The sequence below is a fragment of the Ranitomeya variabilis genome, chromosome 1, assembly GCF_051348905.1.
Source record: "Ranitomeya variabilis isolate aRanVar5 chromosome 1, aRanVar5.hap1, whole genome shotgun sequence".
NCBI classification, from domain to species: domain Eukaryota; kingdom Metazoa; phylum Chordata; class Amphibia; order Anura; family Dendrobatidae; genus Ranitomeya; species Ranitomeya variabilis.
The window spans coordinates 5155059-5174409 of NC_135232.1; the positions used below are offsets into that span (position 1 = coordinate 5155059).

At 45.2% G+C, this 19351-nt stretch overlaps 1 protein-coding gene across 2 annotated transcripts in view; it reads left to right on the plus strand.

Moving 5' to 3' along the window:
• Positions 1-19351, plus strand: part of GBA2 (glucosylceramidase beta 2) — a 166040-nt gene that overhangs the window by 24184 nt on the left and 122505 nt on the right. For both annotated transcript variants that reach the window (XM_077281277.1, XM_077281278.1), the window contains exon 3: positions 13187-13458. In XM_077281277.1, the coding sequence (XP_077137392.1) occupies positions 13283-13458 (176 nt within the window). In that variant the 5' untranslated portion in view covers positions 13187-13282. The remainder of the gene's footprint in view (positions 1-13186; positions 13459-19351) is intronic.

Sequence of the window (19351 nt, forward strand, 5' to 3'; positions counted from 1 at the left end):
GAGCCCCTGTGGGATGCTAATGAAGGCAGAGGAAGCGGAGCCCGACGCACAGAGTATTGAGTGACGGCTGGGAGGCGTTTCTGTCCGGGGGGAAAAGACCTGCCCCCAGGACAAATTTATAAAAGCGATTATTTCAGCATTGAAAGGGATCACAACTAAGAGCCACCTTGACAGAATGCAGCATTAGTGCTACACAAGGAGGCTCTTTTAGTCACAAACGCCTGGGGGGTGACAGGTTCCCTTTAACCCCTTTCTGACCTCGGAAGGGATGGTACGTCCGAGGTCAGATCCCCCACTTTGATGCAGGGCTCCGGCGCTGAGCCCACCACAAAGCCGGGACATGTCAGCTGTTTTGTACAGCTGACATGTGCCCGCAATAGCGGCGAGTCGAATCTTGATCCAACCGCATCTATTAACTAGTTAAATGTCGCTGTCAAACGCTGACAGCAGCATTTAACTACCGCTTCTGGCTGCGCGGACGGAAATGCTCTCATCGCCGACCCCAGTCACATGATCGAGGGTCAGCGATGCGTCGGCATAGTAACCAGAGGCCTCTATGGTTACTGATGCCGGCTTGCTGTGAGCGCCACCCTGTGGTCGGCGCTCATAGCAAGCCTATAATTCAGCTACATAGGAGCAATCTGATGATCGCTGCTGTGTAGCAGAGCCGATCGAGTGGTGCCAGCTTCTAGCCTCCCATGGAGGCTATTGAAACATGGCAAAAGTAAAAAAAAAAAAAAAAGGTTTTTAAAAAAATATGAAATAAATAAAAATATGTAAAAGTTTAAATCACCCCGTCCGCCCCATTCAAAATAAAACAATAACAAAAATCAAACCTGCACATATTTGTTATCGCCGCGTTCAGAATCGCCCGATCTATCAATAAAAGAAAATTAACCTGATCACTAAACGGCGTAGTGAGAAAAAAAATCGAAACGCCAGAATTACGTTTTTTTGATCGCCGCGACATTGCATTAAAATGTAATAACGGGCGATCAAAAGAACATATCCGCACCAAAAATGGTATCACTAAAAACGCCAGCTAGGCATGCAAAAAATAAGCCCTCACCTGACCCCAGAAAAATGGACTCTACGGGTATCGGGAAAACGGCGCATTTTATTTTATTTTTTTATTATTTTATTATTTATTTTTAGCAAAGTTTGACTTTTTTTTCACCACTTGGATAAAACGTAACCTAGTCATGTTAGGTGTCTATGAACTCGTACTGACCTGGAGAATCATATTGGCAGGTTAGTTTCAGCATGTAGCGAACCTAGCAAAAAAGCCAAACAAGAAACAAGTGTGGGACTGCCCTTTTTTTGCAATTTCTCCTCACTTGGAATTTTTTTCCCGTTTTCTAGTACACGACATGCTAAAACCAATGGTGTCGTTCAAAAGTGCAACTCGTCCCTGCAAAAAATAAGCCCTCAAATGGCCAAATTGATGGAAAAATAAAAAAGTTATGACTCTGGGAAGGAGGGGAGCGAAAAATGAACACGGAAAAACGGAAAATCTCAAGGCCATGAAGGGGTTAATGTGCAAACCACCCTTCGGGGTTAAAACTATTTTGGCTTTTACTGTATCCAGAGTTATTTGTAGCCACGGGAGCGTTTATCAGATTCACAGTGGTCTCTGCTTCTGAGAGCGAATTCCTTGTGGTTGTTGCTGTAACGACTGTTCTTTTTACAGCACTTGTGGCTCAGGGGCTAGTTATTAGATTTTCCACACGGCCTTGTAGGTTTGGATTTCCTTTTCCATTAGGCTAAGTTCGCATTAAGCGGGCTGCTGTTACCGCAAGGGCCGACATGTCATATCGCTAGCATGCTCTATCTGCGCTAGTGGTGACGGAGCCGGAAACGCTGCAGCCCGAGTCCCGGGGTCCGTCACTCAGTGACGCCCGAAATAGAGCTCAGTGGCGGCGTTCATGAACTGCGTTATGCCCCGATGTAACACAATCCATCTAAAGGACTTTTAAAACGTAATGTGAACCTGGCCTTAGTAAAAAAAATAAAACAAACAAAAAAAACCTTAACCCCTTAATGACAGCCAATACGTCTTTTAACTGACCTGAGATATTAGAGAATAGCCTCCCCATACAGGTGACAATCCAGCAGCTGTCGGCTGTACTCTATAGCTGACAACTTGCTGCATCAGCCACAATCAGTGTTTGCACCGTAAAAATCTGTTTAACCCCTTGGATGCTGCTGTCAATAAAGACTACATCATTATAAATGGTTAACAGAGTGTGGGGACTTCCTCTTTATCCCAATTGGTGCTCTCGGACCATGATTGTGAGGTCCTGATGTTTGCCATGGCTATTCATGACCAAATAGCGGCCTTAGAGTCTGACGGCTGTTGTAACCTGTTCAGAAGTTAGAGGCATTTAGGTGGTAAAAATGCACATTTTCATTTCTGTCATGCCACTTTGCATTAATTCCTGAAAACCTGGCCTTAGTAAAAACAAACAAACAAAAAAAACCCTTAATTTATAAACTGCATTTTGTGGTTATTGTTATCGTTGTCTAATATTTACATTTGTTTGGTGATTGGAAACATTAATGTGTGACTAACAGGCAAAAACAATAGAAATTCAGGAAAGGGGCAAACCCTTTTACACACAAGTGTAAGTTTTTCGATGGTGTTCTCGGCTGTGGTGATGTTACAGAGCAGATGATGTTTGCGCCAGTTATGTAAGTGCTGTATGATTAGGGCTTTTAGTGACCGCACCCGGCCTATTTTTAGGATGGTGTCACCACTCTGCCTCTGGTGCCATCCCGACTGATGTCACCTTCTCCACCGTCAGCTTTGCAGTCTTTAGTCTTCTGCTGGGGAGTGGTCGCCTCTGTAAGATGGTTTATATTAATCTATGTCATTTAAGTCTTCTGCTGCCTTTAGTTTCTGCCTGATCCCCTTGACTTTTACCCAGCTATTATTCCATGTCTTGGCCTAGTGATTCTGTTGTTGGCCCCGTCCTCTAGCATTGATTGACCTGGCTCGCTGACCGACTGCTCATCCTATTAGTAATTGCTGGATTCCATAGAGAACAAAGCAGAATAACTGACCCAACAATAAGGACTTCCTTCAACCGGTGGTTAACCAAAGGTGAGGCCTGACCCCCTGGATTCAGGACTTTGTAGAACAGTCATTACATCACGAACCCTTCAAACCTTTGTTGCCAAATCTAAAAGCTAATCTTCTGACAGGTTGTATGGGTCAGGAACATTGAGGGTTGCAGGCTGTTCTCTTGACGTTGTCCTTGCACTTCCAGATCGGAATCCTATTTTGCAGGTTGTAAGATGACCCATGGGCTCAGTCCTCTCTGAATCCAGAGCTCTTACCAGGAGACCAATTCACTTGGCTCTGGGACTCCTTTATGACGATCCCGACCATCTAACAACAGTTGCCGAGATTAAAATTTCATCTGTACACTGAGGGCATTGCATGAAGGAGGAATATATCACAGAATCTCAGTAATGGGCCTCTGATTCTGAGTGGAGCCACTCCACGCTCCAAAACCAGTTGTCTTTTGATTCTGTAGAACATGTCCTAGTATGATTCCCACCACCCTGGAATCCACAATGTCTAGCAATACACTTGGACCCAAAGTTTCTGGAGTATAGAAAAGCATGCTGCCCAGACCCCGCTACTCTGCCCAACGCACCTATACAAATAGGCGTCACTCAGTCTTGTTACAGACTTAGGATTGAGAGAAGACACACCTGATAGGAGCCTGCCAAAAGCTGCCACTGCCGAAAAATCCCTCCGGCCCCTAAGTAGATCCAGGGATGGCCACCTTGGCACACAGGGATTTCTGTTTGGTCCTGCAGAAATACTTCTACCAGTATCATCGCCTTGCCGGAAATGTTTTGTTTGGCTCAAGGCTGTTACTGGTTGTGGTTTTTCTGTTAGTTTTATTGAAGCTGAAGTGATAAAAATTGGTGGTTTGCCTTTGTGTTGGCTAATTAGCTGCTGCCATTGACAATTCGCCTTTCATTACACTTGAGTAATTATCTGCAGCCGAGGTTTGTGTGTGCCATTGTTACTAAAACCTCATCTGGTAAGTGATTGGCATCACCCTGAGGTGACTAGTGATCATCCGGTAAGTGATTGGCATCGGCCTGAGGTGACTAGTGATCATCCGGTAAGTGATTGGCATCAGCCTGAAGTGACTGGTGACCATCCGGTAAGTGATTGGCATCAGCCTGAGGTGACTAGTGATCATCCGGTAAGTGATTGGCATCGGCCTGAGGTGACTAGTGATCATCCGGTAAGTGATTGGCATCAGCCTGAAGTGACTAGTGATCATCCGGTAAGTGATTGGCATCAGCCTGAGGTGACTGGTGACCATCCGGTAAGTGATTGGCATCAGCCTGAAGTGACTGGTGACCATCCGGTAAGTGATTGGCATCGGCCTGAGGTGACTAGCGACCATCCGGTAAGTGATTGGCATCGGCCTGAGGTGACTGGTGACCATCCGGTAAGTGATTGGCATCAGCCTGAAGTGACTGGTGACCATCCGGTAAGTGATTGGCATCGGCCTGAGGTGACTGGTGACCATCCGGTAAGTGATTGGCATCGGCCTGAGGTGACTAGTGATCATCCGGTAAGTGATTGGCATCGGCCTGAGGTGACTAGTGATCATCCGGTAAGTGATTGGCATCAGCCTGAAGTGACTGGTGACCATCCGGTAAGTGATTTGGCATCAGCCTGAGGTGACTAGCGACCATCCGGTAAGTGATTGGCATCGGCCTGAGGTGACTAGTGATCATCCGGTAAGTGATTGGCATCGGCCTGAGGTGACTAGTGATCATCCGGTAAGTGATTGGCATCGGCCTGAGGTGACTGGTGACCATCCGGTAAGTGATTGGCATCGGCCTGAGGTGACTGGTGACCATCCGGTAAGTGATTGGCATCGGCCTGAGGTGACTAGCGACCTTACAGACGCATCTTCTGCTGGAGTCGGAGTCTGTCCCACCGTAGGTGTCTGTGATTGCCCAAGTGACCTTACATCATTTTCCCTAGATGTAAAGGCTGGAAAAGGTTATATGGCCGTCGGCAAACAGGGTTAATAATAATAATAATTTTTTTATATAGCGCTAATATATTCCGCAGCGCTTTACAGTTTGCACACATTATCATCGCTGTCCCCGTTGGGGCGTGATCGGTATATCTTTGGAATGTGGGAGGAAACCGGAGCACCCGGAGGAAAACCACGCTAACACGGGGAGGACATACAAACTCTTTGCAGATGTTGTCCAAGGTGGGATTAGAACCCAGGACTCCAGCGCTGCAAGGCTGCTGTGCTAACCACTGCGCCACCATTGATCAGAGCTTCCCAGTGCGGGGGTCTCATTTGTTACTCACCCCGATCTCCACAATCGGCTGTTGGAGCTACCGGTTTCTTGAAGCAGCCGTCCTGCCTTCAGCCACCAGTCTGCAGTCTGTGACTATGATGTTTGCATTACGGCTGCTTGTTACAATGCATACAGCCTCACAGATCTCACCAGAATCGGCTGATGATGGAGTTTGATCTCTCGGTAATATTCTTATTTATTCATTTGAGTACACTTCTTATCTCATTTCCTTGAAAGTATAAAGCACAACATTGTGTACCCGATCACAGAACCTCGCTTACATGGAGTGTGCACAGCAGCTTAGCTCCAGACCAGACATGCCTGGTTTTCTATAAATCTATAGTTCTGTTTGGGCCGGGTCTCAAGAATGTGAAGAAAGACTATTCAGTAACTGCCTACATGGTTCCTATAGATCTGGCTTAGAAGATCTATGGATCCCAAAGGTTAGCACCTGCTGGTACCACACTGCAAAGTTCTCTGTTCCACCAAAATCCAGCGAGGAAACTGGCCGGACATCCCAGGGGAAATGGCAGCAATTTCCTGAAAATGTTGTGACCGTGTGTGTCCTGGGAGGATAAATCTTGGGCCCTTGCCTGTGATACAGGTTTACATGCTAAAATGGTCAGGATCCTCTGTCTCCCAGTCTGCTCTATGGAGTTCCTGACCCTAATATACAGTATTGTTTGCTCCCATTTTGTGTATTTGTTGTAAACCATGCCTGTCTTTCCAGATTAAATGTATAAAATGTAAAGAAGTTGTCCACTACTTCCTCTCATACCCCAATGCTTGGCCCCGATAACCTAATAAAGCCAATATTCACCTCCTGTGCTGGTGCCGTTCCTGCGGTGTCAGCTCTCGCTTTCCCTGGGACTCTCCTGCAGTGTTGTGACGCTGGCGACCTATCAGCACTAGCATCAGACAGATATGAAGAGGAAGTCGGGGATCAGCTGCAGCCTGACCTCCCTCTTCATGTTCGATTTGTCAGGAGGTGGAGATAGTGACGGCAGCGCTTATTTCGCGATGGGGTCACATGTCACAGCTCCGCCCGAGAAATTCGGGGCGAGTGAGTGCTACACTGCGAGAACAGCACCAGCGCAGGTGGTGAATATCAGCTTTATTATCTTATCTGGGCCAAACATTTTCATCAAGAAGGGGTTGTCCTAGTAGTGGACAATCCCTTTAATAGCTCTGTTCCTTTTGCTCTGTAATCCGCACCCTGAAGTCATATGCTACCTGTAACGGGTATACAAGCTGCCTGTATAAACCATTTACAAACGACACAATAACAGCGAGGGCGACCCAAAACCCTGACAAAAAGTGTAAAGAGGATCATTATAACACAAAATGTATGATAATCCCATCGAACAAGAAGCAGATAAGAGATGAGGTGGAGGATCCGTGAGCTCATACCGGTGGCCATCACCTGGTGGAATAATTTGGGGTATATACCGCACACTTGTTTCACAGTGTGGCCATGTTCATTTTCAGGATTTGAGGGGCCTATAGTGCGTGGACCCGAAATATGAAGCTCCTAATCTCTTCCATATGGCTCTCTAGTGCCTGCAAATCTGCACCTAGCAGTGACATGAGGCCTGGCTGCCCAGAGAATACAGTGTAACTACACGAGGTGTGTGCAAAGCTCACAGCGCTGTCACCTGGTGAGAACGTGTGTGGCACCATGGGGGGACAGCAGCTCCTCAGCTGGGGTGGACAGCAGCTCCTCAGCTGGGGTGGACAGCAGCTCCTCAGCTGGGGTGGACAGCAGCTCCTCAGCTGGGGTGGACAGCAGCTCCTCAGCTGGGGTGGACAGCAGCTCCTCAGCTGGGGTGGACAGCAGCTCCTCAGCTGGGGTGGACAGCAGCTCCTCAGCTGGGGTGGGACGGCAGCTCCTCACCTGGGGGAAACGGCAGCTCCTCACCTGGGGGGGACGGCAGCTCCTCACCTGGGGGGGACGGCAGCTCCTCACCTGGGGGGGACGGCAGCTCCTCACCTGGGGGGGACGGCAGCTCCTCACCTGGGGGGGGGACGGCAGCTCCTCACCTGGGGGGGGGGAACGGCAGCTCCTCACCTGGGGGGGACGGCAGCTCCTCACCTGGGGGGGGACGGCAGCTCCTCAGCTGGGGGCTAATATTTCCTCCATCTTGTGAGCAGGCTTGGGCTGCAGCATTGCAGGTCTGTCTGATCACCGACATGCAGCATGCTTTGGGGTATGCCGGAGTTCACACTGCCCGCATTCTCCACCATATGTAGTGCAGCGGGGTTGATGCAGCGTGACAGACTGTCAGTGACTCAGGAAAAGTTCAAAACAAAGTCTTTTAATAGTCAGAAAGTAAATGGGATCCTCTGGATCGCAGCCGGGAAACAAGGTAGTCCGGGACCGGTTACCATGGGCGACTGCTCCGCCGTGTATGCTAAGGGGCCACATGGAAAACCCGGCTGGGAAAGAAACGTACCGCCCCACTACCATCCTGTAGTCCATGTCAAAATAAAAGCCCAGAGCATGTTTTCCTAAATCTCCCTTGGACAAATAGCTTGCCCAAGACCAACACTTATTTTTATTTTACATTGCAATCACAACTATGCCTGTGACTGCAATACACTCCCGCGGCCTCAATATGTGGCTGAGCGCATCCTGGGAGACATAGCAGCCCTGCCTCACAGGGGACACAATATATGGGGGTGGTACAATATATGGGTCTCTACACTGTATGGGGACTCAATATTTGGAAGCACAGTGTACTGGGGCACTACAATGTATGGGGGTACAACAATATATTGGCGCTCTACATTGTATGGTTGTGCTACAATATATGCGGACTCTACACTGTAAATTTGAAGCAAATACAAAAATTACGTTTTTATCACTGAAATCTCATAATTTCTACGTCTAAATCGTATACAATTCTGTGAGGCACCCCTAGATGAATTATTTTGAGGGGTGTAGTATCCAACATGGGGTCCCCTGGGGTGTTTGATGATTTCTCGTGTCAGAGGCTCTTCAGATGTGACCTGGCGTTCATAATCTAATTTGGCCAAGTAGCTCTCTTTCCTTTCCTAGCCCTGACATGTGCAAAAGCAGAAGTGTATGGCCACATATGGGATAGCGACGCGTTTGGGACAAGTTGTGCAACAAATTCTGGGGTCTGTTTTCTCCTATTGTCCATTGTGAAAATTACAAATTAGGGGCTTAAAAAGCATTTCCTTAAAAAAAAAATTTAAAAAAATGAAAATTTTCAATATGACGACCTAATGTTATCAAATTCTGTGTATTACCTGTGGGTTGAAAACGCTCACTGTACCCCTGGCTAAAATCCATGAGGGGTCTAGTTTCCAAAATGGGGTCACTTGTGTTTTTTTTCCCTGATTAGGCACATCGGGGGCTCTCCAAAAGCGACGTGACGCCCGCAGACCGTTCCATCAATGTCTGCGCTCCAAAGCGTCACTCCTTCCCTTCCGAGCTGTGCCATGCGCCCAAACAGTGGTTTTCCCCCACAATTGGGGTATCCACATACTCTGGAGAAAATGTACAACAAATTCTGGGGTCCATTTTCTAATCTTACCCTTGTGAAAATACAAAATGGGGCTAAAAGGTGATTTATTTATTTTGTGATTATTTTCACACCTCTACGTTATAAACTTCTGTGAAGCTCCTGGGGGTTCTAGGTGTTCATGACACATCTAGATAAGGGGTCTAGTTTCCAGAAATGGGGTCCCTTGTTACCCTTGTGAAAATAAAAAATTTGGAGCTAAAGTAAATTTTTTGTGAAAAAATGTAAATGTTCGTTAGTTTTTTTCCTTCCACATTGGTTCAGGTCCTGTGAAGCACCTGAAGGGTTAATAAACGTCTTGAATGTGGTTTTGCTCACCTTGAGCGGTGCAGTTTTTAAAATGGTGTTACTTTTGGGTATTTTCTGTCATAGACTCCTAAAAAAATGGGTTTCAAAATGTTTTGGAAAAATTAGTACTCGCTGATAAACTATTAAGGACACGATGCAGATTTAGTGCAGATCTGCAGCAGATTTTTCTGCTGCAGAACTGCACTGTGATTTCGGCTGTGTGCACACGTAGCAGATTTTTTGCGGTTTTTCGCTATAAAATCGCGAAAAAAACGCTGACATTAAGCATCCAATTTAATAGAATGCAATCCGCATTTTTTGTGCACATGCTGCATTTTTCTCCTGAGCGGAATCGCATTCCAGAAAAAAACGCAGCATGTTCATTAAATTTGTGGAATCGCGGGGATTCCGCACACCTAGGAATGCATGGATTTGCTTACTTCCCGCTTGGGGCTGTGCACACCATGCGGGAAGTAAGCAGATCATGTGCGGTTGGTACCCAGGGTAGAGGAGAGGAGACTCCTCCACGGACTGGGCACCATATAATTGGCGGTGCACGTGGCCGCTTCCGTTCCTATAGATGGTGTGTGTGAAGGACCTGCGATGACGTCGCGGTCACATGTCCGCGACGTCATCGAAGGTCCTGCACACACACCATCTATAGGAACGGAAGCCGCTGAGGAGATCGGCTGTTTGCGGAAGGTGAGTATAACCATTTTTTATTTTTAACATTCTATCTTTTACTATTGATGCTGCATAGGCAGCATCAATAGTAAAAAGTTGGTCACACTTGTCAAACAATGTTTGACAAGTGTGACCAACCTGTCAATCAGTTTTCCAAGCGATGCTACAGATCGCTTGGAAAACACTAGCATTCTGCAAGCTAATTATGCTTGTAAAACGCTAGGTTTCTGCGGGAATATGCATGCCAATTCCGCATGCGATATACCCGTGGCAGGAGTTGCAGAATTGCCGCCGAAATTTCCGCAGCAATTCTGCAACGTGTGCACTTAGCCTAACAGTACAATGTAAATCAATGTGAAAAAAAAAAGCTGTGCACATGGTGCAGAAAAATCTGCGCAGAAACGCTGCAGATTTCAAAGAAGTGCATGTCACTTCTTTTGTGTAGTTCTGCAGCGTTTCTGCACCCCTCCATTATAGAAATAAAATCTGCACAAAAAACGCATAAAAAACGCACCTGTGGATTCTGCCAGGAGATGCAGATTTAGTGCAGAAAATTCTGCACCACTTTTCCTACGTGTGCACATAGCCTTAGGCTGTGTGCCCACGTTGCCTTTTTTAAGCGTTTTTGCCACGTTTTTACGCTGCGGAAACGCTTAAAAACCGCTTACAATCCGCATCCCATTATTTTTAATGGCATTCTGTAATTGTTGTGCCCATGCTGCGTTTTTTTCACCGCAGAAACGCATTGCAGAAAAAAACAGCATGTTCATTAATTTTGCGGAATCGCATCGATTTTGCCACTATAGAATTTGTATTGAAAAAAACACATGAAAAACTCGAGAAAAACGAGACAAATCCGTGATAAAAATGCAAAAAAAAAGCTAGAAAAACGCGAGCGGATTTCCTGCCAAGGGAGTCCAGTATTGATGAGGAAATTTCTTCTTAGATTCTGCAACGTGGGCACAAAGCCTTATAGCTTCCTAACAAAAAAATGATTCTGGTGTAAAGTAGATTGTGGGAATGTTAGATATTCATTATTTTGTGCAACCGAACTCCGATTTCCGGGCATAAAATGAAAAGTTTCAAAATTGCAAAATACACACAATCTACACACACACATAGAGATGTACACCATGTATACACATTTATAGATACACACACTGTACACATGTATACACACGTATAGAAACACACTGTATACACACATATATACAGTGGGGCAAAAAAGTATTTAGTCAGTCAGCAATAGTGCAAGTTCCACCACTTAAAAAGAAGAGAGGCGTCTGTAATTTACATCATAGGTAGACCTCAACTATGGGAGACACACTGAGACAAAAAAATCCAGAAAATCACATTGTCTGTTTTTTTTTTCATTTTATTTGCATATTATGGTGGAAAATAAGTATTTGGTCAGAAACAAAATTTCATCTCAATATCCTTTGTTGGCAATGACAGAGGTCAAACGTTTTCTGTAAGTCTTCACAAGGTCGCCACACACTGTTGTTGGTATGTTGGCCCATTCCTCCATGCAGATCTCCTCTAGAGCAGTGATGTTTTTGGCTTTTCGCTTGGCAACACGGACTTTCAACTCCCTCCAAAGGTTTTCTATAGGGTTGAGATCTGGAGACTGGCTAGGCCACTCCAGGACCTTGAAATGCTTCTTACGAAGCCACTCCTTCGTTGCCCTGGCGGTGTGCTTTGGATCATTGTCATGTTGAAAGACCCAGCCACGTTTCATCTTCAATGCCCTTGCTGATGGAAGGCGGTTTGCACTCAAAATCTCACGATACATGGCCCCATTCATTCTTTCATGTACCCGGATCAGTCGTCCTGGCCCCTTTGCAGAGAAACAGCCCCAAAGCATGATGTTTCCACCACCATGCTTTACAGTAGGTATGGTGTTTGATGGATGCAACTCAGTATTCTTTTTCCTCCAAACACGACAAGTTGTGTTTCTACCAAACAGTTCCAGTTTGGTTTCATCAGACCATAGAACATTCTCCCAAAACTCCTCTGGATCATCCAAATGCTCTCTAGCAAACTTCAGACGGGCCCGGACATGTACTGGCTTAAGCAGTGGGACACGTCTGGCACTGCAGGATCTGAGTCCATGGTGGCGTAGTGTGTTACTTATGGTAGGCCTTGTTACATTGGTCCCAGCTCTCTGCAGTTCATTCACTAGGTCCCCCCGCGTGGTTCTGGGATTTTTGCTCACCGTTCTTGTGATCATTCTGACCCCACGGGGTGGGATTTTGCGTGGAGCCCCAGATCGAGGGAGATTATCAGTGGTCTTGAATGTCTTCTAATTATTGCTCCCACTGTTGATTTCTTCACTCCAAGCTGGTTGGCTATTGCTGATTCAGTCTTCCCAGCCTGGTGCAGGGCTACAATGTTGTTTCTGGTGTCCTTTGACAGCTCTTTGGTCTTCACTATAGTGGAGTTTGGAGTCAGACTGTTTGAGGGTGTGCACAGGTGTCTTTTTATACTGATAACAAGTTTACACAGGTGCCATTACTACAGGTAATGAGTGGAGGAAAGAGGAGACTCTTAAAGAAGAAGTTACAGGTCTGTGAGAGCCAGAAATCTGGATTGTTTGTTTCTGACCAAATACTTATTTTCCACCATAATATGCAAATAAAATGACAAAAAAACAGACAATGTGATTTTCTGGATTATTTTTTCTCAGTTTGTCTCCCATAGTTGAGGTCTACCTATGATGTAAATTACAGACGCCTCTCATCTTTTTAAGTGGTGGAACTTCCACTATTGCTGAATGACTAAATACTTTTTTGCCCCACTGTAGATACAAACACTATACACAATGTACACACACATAAAGAAAACACAGTATACACACACATGTATAGATACGGACACTGTATACACAATGTACACATGTATACACACACGTATAGATATACTATATACACACATGTATAGATACACACTGTTTACACATGTATAGATACAGACACAATGTACACATGTATACACACACATATATAGATACACGCACTGTTTACACATGTATAGATACACACTGTATGCACACACATGTATAGCTACAGACACTATATATACAATGTACACGTATACATGCACACTATATACACACATATATAGATACACAGTGTTTACACATGTATAGGTACGGACGCTGTATACACAGGTATAGATACAGACACTGTATGCACACTGTATACACACATGTATAGATACACGCACAATGTACACACACATGTATAGATACGCACACTGTATACACATGTATAGGTACGGACGGTGTGTGACTCTGCTCTCTGATCTGTCAGGAATCCAGGAGGACCTTTGCCCGCAGGGTGTGACAGTGATTGCACACAGCACCTGGCACGCTGCATCCCGGTGACAGACGTCTGTGAGACACAGACATGGATAGTACCCAGGCACTGATGGAGAGCTACCAGGCCGCAGCAGCAGGGTACAGAGTGCCCCCTTATGGCTGGAGGATCTGCTTGGCACACGAGTTTCAGGAGAAGAGGAAACCCTTCCAGCTGGAGCATGTGTCTGCCACTAAGAAGCTGGCTCATATCCCAATGGGCGTCCGGTAAGTGGCTTCCCTGTACATCATCTCTGCCATGTGTATATTGTCTGTTTCCCCGTGTATGGTCTCTGTTCTCATGTACCCGCTGAGGTAACATGCTGGAGCACTACACAGATAACATGTATGTTACATACCACACATCATGTCCCAGCTACATGCAGAGATCTGCTCCTCATCCTGTGTAGTCAGCTTGTTGTTACATATTATGGCATTATCTATATTGTGTGTATAACACTTAGTGTTACATGTGCTGGCACACTCCATACACGGCACAGATAACATGTATGTTACACATAATGGCATTCTCTGTATTGTGTGTATAACACATAGTGTTACGTGTGCTGGCACACACCGTACATGGCACAGATAACCTGTATGTTACACATAATGGCATTCTCTGTATTGTATGTATAACACATAGTGTTACGTGTGCTGGCACACTCCGTACATGGCACAGATAACATGTATGTTACACATAATGGCATTCTCTGTATTGTGTGTATAACACATAGTGTTACATGTGCTGGCACACTCCGTACATGGCACAGATAACATGTATGTTACACATAATGGCATTCTCTGTATTGTGTGTATAACACATAGTGTTACGTGTGCTGGCACACTCCGTACATGGCACAGATAACATGTATGTTACACATAATGGCATTCTCTGTATTGTGTGTATAACACATAGTGTTACGTGTGCTGGCACACTCCGTACATGGCACAGATAACATGTATGTTACACATAATGGCATTCTCTGTATTGTGTGTATAACACTTAGTGTTACGTGTGCTGGCACACACCGCACATGGCACAGATAACATGTATGTTACACATAATGGCATTCTCTGTATTGTGTGTATAACACATAGTGTTACGTGTGCTGGCACACTCCGTACACGGCACAGATAACATGTATGTTACACATAATGGCATTCTCTGTATTGTGTGTATAACACATAGTGTTACGTGTGCTGGCACACACCGTACATGGCACAGATAACCTGTATGTTACACATAATGGCATTCTCTGTATTGTGTGTATAACACATAGTGTTACGTGTGCTGGCACACTCCGTACATGGCACAGATAACATGTATGTTACACATAATGGCATTCTCTGTATTGTGTGTATAACACATAGTGTTACGTGTGCTGGCACACACCGTACATGGCACAGATAACATGTATGTTACATATCACTCATCATGTCCCAGCTACACGCAGAGATCTGCTCTTTATCCTGTGTAGTCAGCTTGTTGTTACACATAATAGCATTCCCTATGTCGTGTGTATAACACATAGTGTTACATGTGCTGGCACACTCCGTACATGGCACAGATAACATGTATCTTACACATAATAGCATTCTCTGTATTGTGTGTATAACACATAGTGTTACGTGTGCTGGCACACTCCGTACATGGCACAGATAACATGTATGTTACACATAATGGCGTTCTCTATGTCCTGTGTATAACACATAGTGTTACGTGTGCTGGCACACACCGTACATGGCACAGATAACATGTATGTTACACATAATGGCGTTCTCTGTATTGTGTGTATAACACATAGTGTTACGTGTGCTGGCACACTCCGTACATGGCACAGATAACATGTATGTTACACATAATGGCGTTCTCTATGTCCTGTGTATAACACATAGTGTTACGTGTGCTGGCACACACCGTACATGGCACAGATAACATGTATGTTACACATAATAGCGTTTTCTATGTCATGTGTATAACACATAGTGTTACGTGTGCTGGCACACACCGTACATGGCACAGATAACATGTATGTTACATATCACTCATCATGTCCCAGCTACACGCAGAGATCTGCTCTTTATCCTGTGTAGTCAGCTTGTTGTTACACATAATAGCATTCCCTATGTCGTGTGTATAACACATAGTGTTACATGTGCTGGCACACTCCGTACATGGCACAGATAACATGTATGTTACACATAATGGCATTCTCTGTATTGTGTGTATAACACATAGTGTTACGTGTGCTGGCACACTCCGTACATGGCACAGATAACATGTATGTTACATATTATGGCATTATCTATATTGTGTGTATAACACTTAGTGTTACGTGTGCTGGCACACTCCGTACATGGCACAGATAACATGTATGTTACACATAATGGCATTCTCTGTATTGTGTGTATAACACATAGTGTTACGTGTGCTGGCACACTCCGTACATGGCACAGATAACATGTATGTTACACATAATGGCATTCTCTGTATTGTGTGTATAACACATAGTGTTACGTGTGCTGGCACACTCCGTACATGGCACAGATAACATGTATGTTACACATAATGGCATTCTCTGTATTGTGTGTATAACACATAGTGTTACGTGTGCTGGCACACACCGTACATGGCACAGATAACATGTATGTTACATATCACTCATCATGTCCCAGCTACACGCAGAGATCTGCTCTTTATCCTGTGTAGTCAGCTTGTTGTTACACATAATAGCATTCCCTATGTCGTGTGTATAACACATAGTGTTACATGTGCTGGCACACTCCGTACATGGCACAGATAACATGTATCTTACACATAATAGCATTCCCTATGTCGTGTGTATAACACATAGTGTTACATGTGCTGGCACACTCCGTACATGGCACAGATAACATGTATGTTACACATAATAGCGTTTTCTATGTCATGTGTATAACACATAGTGTTACGTGTGCTGGCACACACCGTACATGGCACAGATAACATGTATGTTACATATCACTCATCATGTCCCAGCTACACGCAGAGATCTGCTCTTTATCCTGTGTAGTCAGCTTGTTGTTACACATAATAGCATTCTCTATGTCTTGTGTATAACACATAGTGTTACATGTGCTGGCACATTCCGCACACCGCACAGATAACATGTATGTTACACATAATGGTGTTCTCTATGTCGGGTGTATAGCACATATGTGAGGACGCAGCATTTTATCTTAATTAACCAGACTATTTTCAGCAAGCCATGAAGAATAGACTGTTATGTATATGTTGACTTTTTAATTTGTGTTTCTTTCTGATTGGTCATGAAAACAGGCTTTTGTTCGTGTAAGCCTGTGATATTGACTTGTAAGTTGACAATTTGTTTTATTATATTGTGCTCTTATCCTGGATGACTAGTGATACAGGGTCATGGAACAATGATGTTTGCTGATATGTTGATTACACTTTGTCCAGACCAGCTAGTTTGTTGACTTTTAAAATGGAGGAGAAAACAATATGCAAATACATTAAACATCAAATAGTGCAACTTGATCTCGTCACTATTCTTCACCTTTATCTGTGAATACTGAATGAAAGATGCTTGGTAACCATAAAAAGAGATTGTGTGCCTCTGTATGATGAGACAGATATTCTGCCAGGACATCCAAAGAACCAGAGACCGGACAGCAGCCAAGACATCATGGCTCCATCATGAAGGACACAGATTTGTCATTCTATAGGATGCCAGCTTAGGGGACCACAGCCTCGGCTGGAAGGATACAGATCTCCTACATTGACCTTCACAAATCCATGGATACATTTAGGGTAGTCAGGATTTTGATCCACCAGTCGCTTGAGCCCATGGATTGGTTTGTGGGGGCCCAGAAATGGGACCAGACAGTCGCCTGGCTGCATGGAAATATTCGGAGAAGCCAGGTTTTGACCCTCTGGTCAACTGACCTTGCATCTCAATGGACTGTCATCTTCCTACGCTTGTCGTTAACTCCTGTCTTGTGCACCATCTTGAGGTATTGTGTTGGGTCTATTCTGTGTGTTATTTGCCTGGTGTGTGGTTCAATAAAGTATTACCACACTGTTTTACCATCACCCTGTGCTTTCTGAGTAGCATTACGCCCACGGTGAAAGGAGAGTGGACTTTCAGTGGGATGAGCCGTGGTGCATGCGATTTTGGCTAGCGGACCAGGGCACCCGCTGAACCCCCATGTTTCCACAACATAGTGTTACGTGTGCCAGCACACTGTACACGCCATATATCTGTGCCAGATACCCGTCACGTGGGGCGCTCTCTGCAGGCATGATAAACCTTTTATTCAGTATGTGTAGAAATGCTTTTTATCTTGGACTGGGTGCCATCACCTGCTGTTATCTACACTGACATGCTGTGAACATGGCGGAGCGCACACGTAGTACTAGCAATGCATTGCAACATGTGATGGAGACTGCACTCAGGGATGTAAATTTTTTTTTTTGCGGACCATTTGTGTATTGAGGTCTTTGAATCACTGTTATCAATCTCAGACACCTGTGATAATGAGTTTACCAGGTGACCAATTATGAGGAAAACTATGTAAGGCCTCATTCACACATACTTAAAAAATGGTACTGGTGTCATAGAATACTAGAATGGTTGGAAGGGACCTCCAGGATCATCATTTCCAACCCCCTGCTCAATGCACGAGTCACTAAACCTTCTCGGACAGGTGTCTGTCCTTCCTTTGAAGACTTCCATTGAAGGAGAACTCACCACCTCTCGTGGCCGCCTGTTCCACTCATTGATCACCCTAACTGTCAAATAGTTTTTTTCTAATATCTAATCTGTATCTTCTCCTTTCAGTTTCATCCCATTGCTTCTCTTATTTCCATGTGCAAATGAGAATAACGATGATCCTTCTACACTACATACTCTGCAGTCCGCTTACCATCCTGGTGGCTCTTCTCTGAACTTGCTGCAGTTTTTCAATATCTTTTTTTTAAATGTGATGCCCAGAACTGGACCTAGTATTCCAGATGAGGCCTGACCAAGGAGGAACAGAGGGGGATAATTACTTCACGTGATCTAGACTCTGTGCTTCTTAATTCATCCCAGAACTGTGTTTGCCCTTTTTGCTGCTGCATCACACTGTTGACTCATGTGCAGCCTGTGATCTATTAGTATACCCAAGTCTTTTTCACATGTGCTGTTGCTTAGTTTTATTCCTCCCATTCTATTTTTCTTGCCCAGATGTAGAATCTTGCATTTCTCCCTGTTAAATACCATCCTATTATTTGCTGTCCATTGTTCAAGCTTATCTAGAACCTTCTGAATCCTTTCTCGGCCTTTTCTAGTGTTAGGGTACCGTCTCACAAAACGATTTACCAACGATCACGACCAGCGATACGACCTGGCCGTGATCGTTGGTAAGTCGTTGTGTGGTCGCTGGGGAGCTGTCACACAGACAGCTCTCCAGCAACCAACGATGCCGAGGTCCCCGGGTAACCAGGGTAAACATCGGGTTACTAAGCGCAGGGCCGCGCTTAGTAACCCGATGTTTACCCTGGTTACCAAAAAAAACAAACAGTACATACTCACATTCCAGTGTCCGTCAGGTCCCTTGCCGTCTGCTTCCCGCACTGACTGAGTGCCGGCCGTACAGTAAGAGCAGAGCACAGTGGTGACGTCACCGCTGTGCTCTGCTTTCACTTTACGGCCGGCAGTCAGTCAGTGCGGGAAGCAGACGGCAAGGGACCTGACGGACACCGGAATGTGAGTATGTACTGTTTTTTTTTTTTTTACATTTATGATGGTAACCAGGGTAAACATCGGGTTACTAAGCGCGGCCCTGCGCTTAGTAACCCGATGTTTACCCTGGTTACAAGCGAACGCATCGTTGGATCGGTGTCACACACACCGATCCAACGATGACAGCGGGACATCCAGCGACGAAATAAAGTTCCAAACGATCTGCTACGACGTACGATTCACAGCGGAGTCCCTGATCGCTGCTGCGTGTCAGACACAGCGATATCGTATGGATATCGCTGGAACGTCACGGATCGTACCGTCGGAGCGATCAAAGTGCCACTGTGAAACGGTACCCTTAGCTAACCCTCCTAGCTTTGCATCTTCTGCAA